The sequence below is a fragment of the Dermacentor variabilis genome, chromosome 4, assembly GCF_050947875.1.
Source record: "Dermacentor variabilis isolate Ectoservices chromosome 4, ASM5094787v1, whole genome shotgun sequence".
In the NCBI taxonomy this organism is placed as follows: domain Eukaryota; kingdom Metazoa; phylum Arthropoda; class Arachnida; order Ixodida; family Ixodidae; genus Dermacentor; species Dermacentor variabilis.
The window spans coordinates 44032919-44047486 of record NC_134571.1 but is presented as its reverse complement, the minus strand read 5'-3'; the positions used below and the strand labels follow the sequence as shown (position 1 = coordinate 44047486).

Here is a 14568-nt window from a genome sequence, read left to right as displayed (position 1 = left end):
TGACGAAAGATAGTTCTGGGTAGGGTATTCTGTAAGAGTCCACCTAGTGGACTGTCCATTTCGGTTGCTACTGATTGGATGCACCAGTACGAGCGAGGAGGAGACGAGCGGCCCCAGCCAATCAGCAGCGGCCAAAATGGACAGTCCACTAGGTGGACTCCTACAGAATACCTCCCCTGGTTACTGAAAAAAAAAATGACATCGAGGAAAAACAAATGTAAGTATAGGTTGTCCCAGCTAATGTTAAACAAGCTTGTATATTTATATATCTATAAAGATAATCTGGCTACAAATGCGCTGCTGCGTTTTTTGAAATGCACCCGCCTATATGACCGCGTGTGACTATTGGTCAGCGATGAACGCTTATCTGTGTAACTGTGCAAAGTGTGAATTTCACTCTTGCCTCTCCTCTTTCAATACCCTCCCCCCTTGCAGAATAGCGGGCTCAGTCTTGTTAACCTCCCTGCCTTTCCTTTACGACTTCTCTGTCTCTCTCTCTCTCTCTCTCTCTGGCTATGAGATCTATACGATGTTCAGTCATCTTCCACCACGAAGGGGATTTTTGCCTACTAATTACTTGGCTAATTGTAAAAAAGGAAGATTTATACAAGTTAAACAAGTTAAACAAGTTAAACAAGCAGCTTGGATAACTTTAGCTGGGACACCCAGCATTATTGCGCGCTTTTTGTAGAGCCAGTGACATATCAATTGCTGCGCTTGATTAGGTTATTTTGTTTACTAACACTTTTTCGTCCTTTCTTTTTCACAGCCACATCGCAGAAGTCTAGCATCTGGCTTTGTGTGTGGCTCGAGAAAGACAGAGACATTCTTTGTACGATCTTGGAAATGTTCGTCTGACCACACATGTGTCATTGGTGACCCATGAAATGACCAACTCATACATATCAAACGCACGCGAAAACAAGCTACACAAGTGGCAACAGGCAACAAAAGTGTCCGCTGCTGTGCTCGAGGTCGCGTGTTCAATTTCCGCCGCATTTCGATGGGGTGGAATTAAAAAGACGCTCGGCTACTCTGATTTAGGCGCACGCTAAAGAATTCCAGGTGGTCAAAATAATCCCAAGGGCCCCGTTAGGGCATGCTTCATCCCCCTGTCGTAGTGTTGGCACGTGGAACTCCGGAATTTCTCGATCTAAACAAAAAAATATTTGGTTACGCTTAAGCATCGCTTTTAAGAGTGGAACTCAATAGCACTCAAATACATCCTTGACTGCTTCTCACGCTTCCCGGAAAATGCAGCTTATGTAACTATAATGTTTACCGGGAAACGCTGACGGTGAACGTTATGCACGAAGGCGAGCTTTCTGGTAGAAACGCGACCTGTTGCGTGGGCCGATCCCGAAGCTGGAGCCCAGTCACGGCAAGAAAATTGCGTCAGTTTCAGGTGTCTGTTATTGCTTCGCACTTCTAACATTTAAGTCTGAGAAGATTTAACATTAAAGGCACGCGCCGTCAGTGTTTTGTTTCATCACATTTGTTTGTAGGCTGTAATTCTCAAAATGCCGAGGAATAACTTTGTCAATAATGTAAGGCAAGGTATGAGCAACTTCAGTGATAATTTTATGTAGCAATATAACCCGCATACCCGCATATGCCGCATGCCATCTAACAAAGCGCGCCATATGCATATGTACGGCAGTTTTCGTCCACGGACAACTCCGCCAACGCCACACTTTCTGCGACACCAAGCCCTTAATGCTGCCGCGTTAAAATGTCTGGTCGAGACCAGCATACCGCAAGCAGACTAACAGTGCCTTCCATACGTTTAAAGAGCTAACAGTGCTGCACCAAGGTCCAAGAACTTAGTGTTGCTCAAGAAGCTGGCGCGTAAATTTAAAGCAGACTTGAGAATGGCTGCTGAGATGTTGAGAGAGAGTAAATTAGGCAAAGAGGATCATTCATCGAAATTCACATAATTGACGAGGCTACTTGCATAGACTGGAGGAAAGGCAAATCCATGTCATGAGGAGATCACCCACTTGCGGCGTCGCGCTTTATAGTTCACGTCGATAGATTCCCGTGAGTCAAAGCATCTATCTGAGCACGTTCCTTTTTCTTTCGCTTTCAGCACTTCACTATTCTGGCCATTCATTGGCACTGGCTCATTTCCAGTATTGATGTGTAACTTCCTCGTCCACTTGGCATTTCTATATGGTTGGAATCTTATTCCTAATCTTGAAACTTGTTTATTGGGAGTGCAAAGTTGGGTCACTTGGTCGAGCAAAATTCCAAAACAAAAGATAAAATAAAGCAGTGCTTGTTTTGTTTCTTCTATTTGTGATCCTGTGGCTAGTGCTGCTTTTGCAGATTGTTCTTAGTTCTTTCACCCTGTTTTGATAGCAGTAACGCAGCCGCAATTTATTTACCTTCTCTTTTGCGGGCAGGAAGGGGGAATGGAGGTTGGCTTTACATAGTTTCGGCAGGTGCTTTAGACCTGCGCTTATTAGGAGCTATTATACAAGGTGTCTTGCTTTCTTTTCTTTAGATAATACAGATCTTCTATAAATATAGCTATGACCGTGAGGCACCTGTAATCTTCGCATTTGAGCCCTAACGCGAGACGGAAATGCTTGCCGCTGCTTAAGTTACTCTGAAAAGTATAATTTGTTAATTAACAACAAAATTTGGTAGAAGGCGCAGTGCTTTGCACACCGAAACACCCCCCGCTCATGTGCCAACGACTCTTGTCACGCTGTGCCAGACGCTGTCGTTATGGGATGTTCGTTCGAAAATTCAACCTCCCGCAACGTGGCGTTCGCAGAGCGGCCGGCGGCCAACGAGCAGCAGCCCGGCGGCGGCATGTGACGATGTGGGCGGCCGAGAACTACGCGCCGGGCCTGATCGCCATCAGCGAGAGCGCCGGCGAGAACCCGCTGCAGAGCCAGCGGCCGAAATGGCGCCGCCTGTGCCGCTACCTGGGCGTGCTCGCGTTCCTCTCGGTGCTGGGCATCGGGCTGTGCTTCGCCATCGCGCTCACGGTGTCCCAGCCGCCCGGCCGCGCCTCGTGGGAGTACCTGCTCATCTCGAGCCCCATCGTGATCCCGGGCCTGCTGGCGCTGTACCTGTGCACGCGCCGCTGCTGCGGACTCATCCTCAACCTGGTGTTCGCCTTCCTGGCGCTGCTGTGCGGCGCCGTGCTGGTCGCCACCGAGACGCTCGCCTCCATCGGCATCATGCTCACCATCGTGGGCGGGCTCATCCTGGTCGTGATCCTGGTGACGCTCGTCTACGACCGCGTCACGGGCCGCTCGTACGATGACGACGACGAGGAGGGAGAGCTGGGCAGCGGGATCGGCGTCGGCGCCGCGGGCAGCATGCGCAACCGCAGCCTGCGGCGCCGCGCGGGCGACCTGCTCTTCGGGGACGACGTGTCCCAGAGGGCGTACCCCAACTGCGCGCCGCTGCGGCGCAGCTTCCGGCTCGCCTCGCAGAAGAAGAAGCACCACCCGCACACGCAGGTGCGAAGCGCGGCGGCGGTATACAACAGCCAGGAATGCCAGGAGTGTGTGTGTGTGTGTGTGTGTGTGTGTGTGTGTGTGTGTGTGTGTGTGTGTGTGTGTGTGTGTGTGTGTGTGTGTGTGTGTGTGTGTGTGTGTGTGTGTGTGTGTGTGTGTGTGTGTGTGTGTGTGTGTGTGTGTGAAAGGGGGATTGTCAGATTTGGCACGAAGCACACACACAAAGACACACACACACAACAAAGGTTTTAAGCACGATTTGTCAGTCTCCTTCCTCCGTACTTTGATGACACCCGTGTGGATAGACGTAGACAAACTAAGAGCCGCGCAGCTACAGCTGAAAATGAGTCGACACCCCGTCTTTCAGCCGAGCCTGGAATAAATATTTACGACCACTGTTCATGCCACACGTAGCAATCTCCCTCCCGATGCACATTACTTGCATATTTTCCCTAAGATTCATAAATCAAAGAGCACATGGAAAGCGCGAGGAAGACTTAAATAACGTATAACTGACAAGAAGTCCTAAATCTAGCCAATGCCAGAAAAAGGTGTATACTTGCTAGTTCTGCTACAGCTCCTCTTGCCAGCAGCCTATGAATCACGACAAGGCATACACCGCGCATGATTCTCAACGGCACATAGATACTTCGCCCGATCATTTTACCTCCGCATATAGACTAACCTCACGTCTGTGCTCTTGTCTATCGCCGCAGGTGCAGTTCATTGTGCCCGAGCTGCCCCCGCCTTCATCGGGGTTGCACTCGCGCAACAGCCCCGAACACGGCGTGCACACCCAGGGTTCCTCGACCGCCGCGGGAGTCGAGCGAGCCGCGACGCCTGATGGCATGCCGCGCGGCCATCATGAAGCCAGCGTCGCCAGTACCAGCGGGAGGCCCGGCGGAGCCTGCGAAGCCGCACACGTCTGCACGCACGCCCCGTCGCCGCAGCCCCAACTCGTTGCCGCAGCCTCCAACGAGCAGACGTCCTGAAAAGAGCCTTGTGAACGATGCGCAGACAGACGCTTGCTGCGGTGAAACACAGCGTTCAGATTCTCACCTGTTACAACTCCCAGCCTTCGCAGAGGACTCGAGTTTTCTCTCTCTCGCTGTGAAGAATTTCAGGGTCTTCGCTCGTTAACCTGTCGTGCTCTTTCGCCGCGTTTGCGGCAGACAGAATGTTCGTGACGTAGTCGTTGTTCCTGTTACGAGCGTTTAATTGTCTTGGATCCTTTTTTTTTTTTCGAAGAAAGAAGTTGATTGATAGATTGATTGTTACAGGGCTTATGGTACCGGTACCGAACTGTACCATAAGGAGCGGAAGGCACATTCGCCAAAAGCCGACTGCCAAGCTCGTTGAGGGCACATGTTTAGAGCGCAATGAAGAATCACAGTATCATGCCGCCGGTGCCCACGTGTACTGCGGTTGTCTCCGTCTTCAGCGCACACGCAGCATTTTTATCTATCTTCTCCACGCGGCGGCGAGCAGCAAAGCCAAGTTTCCGTTTTACAAACGGCTGCTTGCTGCAGCTGACGGAGCGCCATGCGCAGCGCCGCGTTTCTTAGAGTTGGTCACCGCTATAGCTTGCTGCGACGGAGCGCAATCCACAGCCTGCGAATCAGCAATGGTTGGTAATTGCCACTCTTTCGCTCTCCTGCAGTCCGTCTCTGATCCAGAGCACGTACTCACGCTGTTTTCACGTGGTTTCAATAGACGGATGCTGTTACGGCAGTACCACGCGACAAGCTCGCACGGCTTAAAGAGAGGCCCAATCTCGGTGTTTCGTTACGTTCGGTTTGCTACAGCGTATGCCGAAAAATGCAAAGTCACTGCACAAGTGAAGTGAACTGTCGCCGCACCCTCGCAAACGGGGCTCTCTAGCACAACAGGGCAATCTATCTTGATTGCTCAACCTTCGTATGAGGGGAATCGCTTGTTGGGGGAATTTGCAGTTAGTACGGCTGTGATTGAACCAGAGAGAAAGTATCAGACCTGAAGAAGATGCACCCACGCTGACATACGCCGGGGTGGGGGCCGCGAACGTTCGAGAGGGTCAATACATGTAGCACATTTGGAAGTGGAGTGTGACCGGTGGCGAAGGGGTGTACAGAACACTACGATGGTCAGAATGGTTGCCCGTACGAACTTTGCCCCCACATTGCAGCACCAGAAACGTAACTGTTTGTCACCTTGTGTAGGCGTCCCCGCTGTCACTTCTGCCACCAAGCATTTCCCATGGTTCCGGGGAAATTGCTCCACGCAAACCACATGACGGAGTGTTTCAGACGGATGCCAACACCTCCACCTGCGGCTTAGGCTAGATGGACTGCAATAGGATGAGCATGTTCAAGAGGGCAACGCCGGGTCTGATCCCGCAGTAATGAAAGACCTCCTTGAAGCTTGACCGCTAAACCTGATAGGGACCACTGGTCACGCGTTTGAGACCTCCAGTTTATATTGCTTTGGAGCTGATGAAGCTATACATGCTTTCTGATAATCTGTGGCTTGACGACAGCTGCAGTCACGCGTGTATGACTCCACGGGGTCAAGTGAATAGCGTTCGTAAGCTTCAGAAAAATACCAAGTTCAGTCTGAACCGGCTCGTGCCGTAGGTCGTAAATCAAACGCTTGTTTTTCTGAACGAACTTAAAAGGCAATGTCTTTCATTTACTAATAACGGTGCATCTTAATTTACCTGACTGTAACTGTTTCGCGTCACCTGACCCATTGCACATGTCGATAGACACAGCGGGCCTTTCCAACAGTGTTATGCTTTGAGAGCGCCGAGCATTTCAAGCTTGTCCCTGGGCGAGAAAGTAGTGTTGTGCATATATCAACCGACTAGCCGCGAGTTAGCACAGCTTGCTTAAGACCTCCTGTTTCACGCGAAGCACTGAGCTATAATGTACATACGATACATTCCTGTCCTACGCGCACTATATACACGCAATATGAGCTGTAACGTCCCCGCGCATACTACAACCGTCCGCCGCGAACTTTCAAAGTTTGTCCAGTGTCCATTGTGCACACGCGGTAAATGAAAGAACGAATTCACAAACTGACTATCCTACCGAATTCAGCGACAGTTCTCCAATATCTTGAGTCTTGCTTTAATACAGAATGAACGCCGCGAAGCTTGCTCGGCCTGTAATGATCAAGTTCACGGATTGACGGCGATTACCATGGGGCTTAGCTTGGGGATAAGGTGTGGAGGTTAGAAACCTTTCCTTCCGGCCTACTCCAATTTTCTTCTACGTATATGTGCTAAGTTGGAGTTGCCGTACACTGCACCCAGTATGTTTCATTCGTGTCTTTCCACTTTTTATAAATATTCCTTCGTGCATCTAATGTGACATGCTCTCTGTCCTAAAGGAAGTGGAAAGGCGCGCACAGTCTCTGCGAAAGGCATAACGCAAACCGTTTCATGCCTTGCCGGGACAGTAACATTCGTGGCGCGTTTGGGTCTTCTTAGACCTAGCGCTGACCTCCTAAGTTGCACCGGGTCTCGGAGGTCACGTCTTGGCAGTAAGGAAAACAATACTACTTCTTTACTAGAGCTCTCTAGATTTTCAGAGTGCCAGCATTGCCTAAGGAGCAGCACCGCATGGCCTGGCGACTGCTAAGGTCGAGGCGCCGAAGCGGTTTATGCTTATTTATTTCTTTTTTTTTTTGCAAATCCTCTTCATGGTGCGAACGGCGCGTTTCTCCCTTGAAACGGCGTCACTTTACTGAGCACTTGTGAGAGCTTTCTTTTTTTGTGTGAAATATGTGTTCATTCGAACATCGCGCATTCCTCCTTAGCATGTAAGGGTGTATTTCTCGATACGGGTGCTAATCGAGGGATTTATGCCAAATGGATGTAATTTATTCACTGATCGGCTTCGATTGTGAAATCGGGACATGTGCCCTGAAGTGAATCCATAAAGTTATTTAGTGAAACACTGTTATTTACCTAACATCACTCTACCATTTTTTGTCTAACTAATGACCGCCTTTTCAATCGGTTCAGATGATTTGACAGTATCACACTTTCTGTGGCAGATGTTTTGATAACTATGTTCTACTGAGAAAAAGATCACCCGGTATTTGCGGCACGTTTTATCGAGTACGAGTTGACTAAGTTGATCGAGTTTCAATCCGGCTCGACAGCACACTGGCCACACGCTTTCTCGGTCACGACGCCAGCGGAGCGACTGCTGCCCATGTGTAGGGGTGTTAGGTGAGCAACTGTACGAGCCTTCGTTTTTTTTTTCTAGAAAGACAAGAAACGTCGTTCTCCCCCTGTGAGTGCGGTTTCGCGTTCGTGTGCAGGACGATGACCCCACGACAACCGTTTTCTCTCGCCGAGCTGCTTAGCGTATCTGGATGCCACACCTGGAGGCGTTTTACGACATGCAAAGCCGTCTTGCCGTGTCGTCGACTGGAACGACACCACGGGAGCATCTTCAGAGTACACACTTTCAAAACCCCTGTAGTGTCGGTGTGCCGAAGCGCACCTCTACACACGTAGAACCAAAGGAACACCGTCAGTAAATATAGTCCGGACCATCTCCTCCGTATGCCTTGCCAACTCCTTACCGCTTCGTTTTGCTTACCGGTGTACTTTTCAACGCTTCTCGCGAGGTTGTGCCGACTGTAGCTGTTATTCACGCATTTTCTTTTTCTCAGGCGAATTGCGCGCAGTGCTTTGAACGCGTATACTCGTCGAAATGGTGCGAATTATGTGTATGTGTGTACGTAAGGTATACAACTAATATAAACCACACTTGTACATAAATGCACTATTTATACTCTTAGATGACGTTCATGAGCCCTGGCACGTTGCTTACGTAGGTCGTGTTTGTTGCGCCGTCTGCACTGAAGATAAGCACGAAAAGGTTATTTCATGCCGTGGGTGTGGTCATGTTACCAGTGCTGAAACTGTGCCGATTGTAGCATAACTTGGTCGCGTAATCACGAGTCTGACGGAACGCCGGTAGAAAGCGTGTCGGATCTGCAGGGATCGCGCAATGTAAATTTTCTTCCTTCTGACATTGGTCAGCGGGATGTTGTCCTAATAACAATTTGTCCGTGCCTGCATGCTAAGCACTTCTGAAATTCGAGAAAGCAACACGATATGGAGTTCTTTTTTCTTTTCAAACCAAAACGCAAGCACTTCTGATGATCTGCAGTGCAAATCAGGTCCTCCTCTTTCGTAGTGGTCTCCCTTGTAAATACACTGCCTGCTTTGTTCGCGCGGCGTTCCTTCCTATAGTGGCGAAGAACCACAAGGCCTTTCTCCAAGTTACCACAGCGTGTCATGATGGAGAGTATTGATTTGAGCTCAGGGTTGGCAGGTACGATTTCATGGCGTGTATGTTTAATTTACGTATGGAGAGACGCCATTAAGCGTGCTTGTCTGCGTGCAGCGCAGGCAGTTTCCGATACTAAGAAATCACCTTCACGTTCCCACCAAGCATGACCAAATCTACGTGTACATTTCAGCATACTCAAATAAATCGTATAACTAAACGATGTAACCGAGATAATTTGCACGCAGTCCTACAACAGAATGTGGCACCAAACCACCGCGCGGACACTTTCTGTTTGCAGGTCTGTGTTTGTTTGTCGTGAACTTTCATCTTTCTTGAAAGAAAGAAAACCTTCATTCGTCTGGTTAAGATGGACACATATAGTGTGAGTAAGCGAGCGAGTGCGTGTGTGGTTGAGTCTGCAAGAGAGATTACTTGGCGGAGATATTAATCACATCGCCTCAATTAGCTCCCGCAGCGAAAAGCAGCTTGTTGTGCCGGCATGGCTGGCCATTCGCCAGTAACCTGCAGTGCGTTCCGGGGCAGACTTAGTCCCGATCCGTTTTTGAGCTTTATTGTCGTCGTCTCCTTGAGGACTGTATAGCGCTTGGTAACTGTCTCTCCTTGACTCGCTAGGGGCCAAAGCAGCGTGCACTAAGCCGCGCGAATTACGAGTTCTACAGGTTGCGTGGATTACAACACTCCGCCCGAGATGTATTATGTGTGTATGATCTGTACATAGGACACGCGTGTGTGTAGCTGAATGAATGCTCCGCGCAGACCCCGTAGCACCACGGGTGCGAAAAAAAAGTGTGAGCAGAAAAAGAAAGAAAGAAGAAGAAGAAGAAGAAGAAGGAGTAAGCGTACCGCTTCTAAAATTGTTTGGCCCACATTGGCCCTTTTAGTTTTGCAATTGCTCCCTATCTCCATCTCATCTTTCTATTCCACCTTTTCTGTCCCACAGTGTGGGGTAGCAAACCAGACTCATCTCTCTTTAACATCCCTGCCTTCTTCCTTCATTTCCTCCTTCTCCACAATCAGAGGCAGTTCCTGGCTATGACAAACGTTATGAACAAGAAACATTGTAAAAAAGAAATTTCGTGAGTAACCTAGCAAATTAGTTTGTTATCTCCATATTGCCACGACACGCTTACGAGGCCAGGAAAAAGGCAGTTTACTTATACATGAGCAATATGAGAGAGAATGCACCGGGTTTATTTACAGGAAACGCTTACTCGTGACGTGTAGATTGAATCTAACGCTCGAATCGATATCAAGTAGCTCTCCCCACTTCCCCTCGCCCCTTAAGCGTTGAGCCGGTACTCCTGCTACAAGTTGTTGGACTCGTGACAGCGAGGAATTATCTACTATACATTATCTACTCTTGTCCAGCGGAAAATGTGTTCAAATGCCGAATACGCGAAGGCATGTCTGTAAATATGTGGCGCGAAGGGCGTTGTGTATGGGCTTCTCGTGATCTCAATAAAGTTCCCCAGCATGTAATCGCAAACTTCTTGTAAACAACACAAGGCATACGAAGTGATTTGTCCTTTGAAGCTGTCTGTCGGGTTGAAGCAGTTTGTCGTTTGAAGTGTTCGAATCTGCCTCATCCCTTTACATCAATCGCCTTTGAAACACTGTTTCAAGGTACTCGTAAACCTCATTTGCATAGCACAGCAACAAAAGATAAATAAAATAAGATGAATGTATTTTTGTTACTTCGTGTTCTGCACAATAATATCTGGAAAATAATAACTCTCGGGCACTTCTCACACATTGCAGCCATTTACGCGAGCGCGTAGGATTAGACTGATTTTCGCTGATGTGCAGTATAGAATGGAATGCCGGGAATTCTTGTGTAAATATCAGCATTTTCACTCAGCATTCTGCAGAGCTAATTTCGCGAAACCATGACGCATAAGGATAGGGTATGCTGAAAAATTATTGCACTGTGTACTAACTGACACCACTCATACAGCATTAAGTAGCACACAGTAAAAAAGTCATAATAGCAGACCATAATTCAACATGACCACCTGAGGCCAGTCACTATAGTGTTTTTTTCCCACTCCCTAAGCGTCATTTTCTTCAAGGCAAGTTTTACGTTCATTCACTTCGCAGCAACAACGTGAAGCTTTAGTGTGTCGCTAATCACACGTAAGGCATATAATTTACTGCTTCTTTTTTTTTTTGCTCCTAAGCCGGCGTAACTATAAGGAATGGGCTTTTACAGAAGGTGTTTACTTGGTAACACTTGCTCTATATGTGGTAATAGCGGTATAACAATACGCATGAGAAGAAACAGTGCGTGACAAAGCAAAATGCAGAAGTGAAGGAAAAAGCGTGCGACACATCTTTTTTTTCCCGTTTACTTGCATGGTTGATCTCGTTTGCGTTATTCCAATAAGTAACGTCACCAGCCAGCTCAATCGACGATCCTCTCTTTCAGCAAAATGAACAATCATATATTTATTTTCTTTTTTTTTAAGTAGTTGACCAAGAAAGTTGTAAGTGCCGAGCTGTTCAACCGAATTAGTTCTTGTTCTGTTTTGACATGAGAATAATTGCGTGACAGTACTGTCACGCAATTATGACAGTACCAATGACAGTACCAAGGACAGGCCGAATGTTCGTGTACTCTCAGTTGTGAAGACTTTAATAAGGCATACCGGCTGTTGCGAAAAAATAAGTATCTGATTAACACTTTAGTGAAAAAGAAAAAAAGAATAAGTGGACTAAACGCTCTCAGAAACGGTGGCTATGTCGTGAAAAGTGCGCAAGTGTAATGCATCCTGCCCAGCCAGTTTGGACTAAGGCATTGCACCCCGTGTAACTTCTGTCGCATGCTTCTCTTACGTCAGTGTGTTAAATAAAGCCATACAAGTGTTCTCTTATGTGATTCTTCTTTACATGGACCCTGTATTCAAAAACTGATTCCGCGTTAAAGGTATACGTGCCATGTTATATATTGCTGCAAAAATTACCATGTTCATTGTTACCGCTTTCTCGATTGTGAAGAAATAAAATTTGTTTGCCAAATGTTTCAGCAGTCCTGTTTGTATTCAAGAAACCTCCTCTATGCACTCAATATTTCTGTCAATTTATCGGTAGGACTCTCTAAAAGTGCTAGGTCTGACTTTAGTGCTACAATGTCTTACCTCGAGCGTCCACTGGTTTACTGACCGGTGGAAGGGAACACGTTCCTACTTACGTTGCTATCGAAGATATAAGGAGTATTTCCATACCCATACTTTCTCGAACAATTCACTGGTCCGCATTTACTAGTCTCGCATATGGCGAGCTATGGCCTTCGCTCTTCTCCTCGGCAACGTCACCCATTTAAGGCACGAGCTATCCACCAAGGCCTTCGAGAAGTGGATGTTGGAGAATACTTTTGTGCAACAATCTCAGGTAATGAAGTATTGCTAAATAATCTGTAATTGTACATAGCTTCTTTCATGCAAGATTGGGCAATGGACGAACCATTCTTCATGGAGGACCTGGAGGCTGCTCTCGAAAATTTCAGGCGTTCCTCTTCAACCGGATCCGACAATGTAACGTACGCTACGCTACGCCATCTTCACCATGAATTACGGGAGATGCTGTTATGTCATTTCCTTTCATGGAGTGACGGTGTTGCTCCCTCTGAATGGAACGGTGGCCGTCTTGTCCCATTCCTAGCGCAAGGAAAGCCTCCCCTTGCATTAACATCATATCGGCCTATTGCTCGCGCCAGCTGTGTCCTCACGCGCTTCAAGGGGTTTCCCGAGCATTTTAATGTTTATCATTTCAACGTGGCCTTTCGTCGATCGAGTGTCTTTGATCTTGTCTTCAAATGAACAATGAAATTATCCAAACGCCGTCATAAAAAGCCATAGCGCTATTTTTAGGCGAAAAGGTCGCTTATCATAACGTTTCTCATGAAGCCACCCTGGACGCGCTCGTGGCTGCTGACACTGGAGGCCGCACTTTTCGGCAGATTTGGAGCTACCTGACCCGAAGGGGCTTCTCTGTATTCACCGAGGATGGCCAAACTACTGACTAATACAAGAGCCATGGAGTTCCACTAGGCGTGTTGAGCCCAGTTTTGTTCAACCTAGATGCGATTGGGCTAGCGGAATACCTGCCACAGTCGGTCAGTCTGTCAATTTACGCATATGAGATTTTCATCTGGGCTTCAGGAGTAGCTCGTCCACAGGGTCACGCAAGATTACAAAAGGCTACAACGCCGACGTCTACTTATCTTCAGAGACAAAGCCACGGCGTCTCAACAGCAAAATGTCCGTTAGTCGCCTACACACGGAAATCAATGACTGGATGTCCGGTGTCTATTACCGGCCAGTCTACCTTATACAAGAGGATCCTTTGGTTTTTCACGGATCATTGTCGACCGCTACCATTCCTGGAGCACCCGTGTGACCTACCTAAGGAGGAGACTCCTCTCGATCAGTCACTTTTTCAAAGCCGTCGCTGGAAAAACACGGGGACCTTCGGCGTGGTCTACGCCCCAGCTGTACACAGCGTTCTTCATGGCTTTCTTGCGTTACAGCGTACCGGCGCTGTCAAACACCGGGACACAAAATCTCAGAGTGCTTGGGACTATGCAAGCCCAAATGCTTAGAACCTGTCTTGGTCCACCGCGATGCGCCTCAACAGCCACAACACCTGTCCCCGCCAGGGATCATCCAATCAGTACCTATATTGCCACGGGCACGCTTAGAACTCACCTCCGACATCTTTCCCGACTCCAGTCTCAACGCCTTATTTCTCTTTCAGAAAGTAGACAAGAAGCAACAATTTCAAGCATCGTAGCCTCCTGTCGTTCCTCTCTTCCATTCGATTTCTCGCCTGCAGCAAGATCGTCGTGTCCTTCGTGGTTTCTCCGGCAGCCACAAGTGCACCTCTCCATTACAGGAGTTAGATCTTCCCAACACCTGGAATTATGAGCATCAACAGTCACCAAATCGCTGTGCTATATTCTGTGATTCAGAGGCAGTTCTGCCATCACTTGTATTAGCTCTGCGTCGCAGCCCACATGAACAATTGGTGGCTGAGGTACGATTACACACACAGCTGAGTCGTGGAAAGAGGGCACGATATGGCATTTCAGTGGCTACTTGCGCACTGCAACGTCATTGACAATGAAAGTTCCGACAAAGCTGCCCACGAGGCACGTGGAGAATGAGAAAGCACTTCGATACTATTGTCGAGAACGGATCCAGCTTGGCTCCTCAACAGTCTTGCCCCTATTATCACTCTAAGAATGTGTAATACACCAGAGTTCACCAGCCGGCGCCTATATGCCTTAGACACACGTATGAAAATGCAACTTTTACCCGGTTTTAAACGACGAGAAGATAGGTCACTGCACCACCGGCGACTACGAGTTTCTTTCACGAACGCCTACTCATTCCTAATTGGCAAGGCGGACGCGGCCAATCACAGCCCATGTGGCGTAGAAGAAACGATCAAACATTCCCTTCGTGGCGGCCCGACATACGAAGATGAAATTATTGCCCTTCGGACAGCTTTAGGGCACTTAGATGACGGGCCTTTGACAGAAGAGAACATCTTGGGACTGAGGGCTAGTGCGTCCGCTGTGTCCAAAGACGCAAAAGCGCTACTGCGTTTCCTAAAATGCGCCAGCCTATTCATATAGTGTAACCAGTGCAACGTGTGAACCTGTCGATTCCTTCTCATCTTCCAATCCCCAGTGTAGGGTAGCCTATCGGGCTCGGATTGTATAACTTAACGGCCTTTCATTTATAACCTCTCTCTCTCTCTCTCTCTCTCTCTCTCTC

The 14568-nt window shown here is 48.2% G+C and overlaps 1 protein-coding gene across 1 annotated transcript in view; it reads left to right on the top strand.

The window, feature by feature from the left end:
* The window catches only part of LOC142579040 (uncharacterized), a 110322-nt gene extending 98514 nt beyond the window's left edge, over positions 1 to 11808 (top strand). Inside the window, exons 2-3 of the mRNA XM_075688847.1 lie at positions 2783 to 3479; positions 4193 to 11808. Of these exons, the coding sequence (XP_075544962.1) occupies positions 2829 to 3479; positions 4193 to 4468 (927 nt within the window). The 5' untranslated portion in view covers positions 2783 to 2828 and the 3' untranslated portion in view covers positions 4469 to 11808. The remainder of the gene's footprint in view (positions 1 to 2782; positions 3480 to 4192) is intronic.
* Positions 11809 to 14568: the final 2760 nt, after the last annotated feature.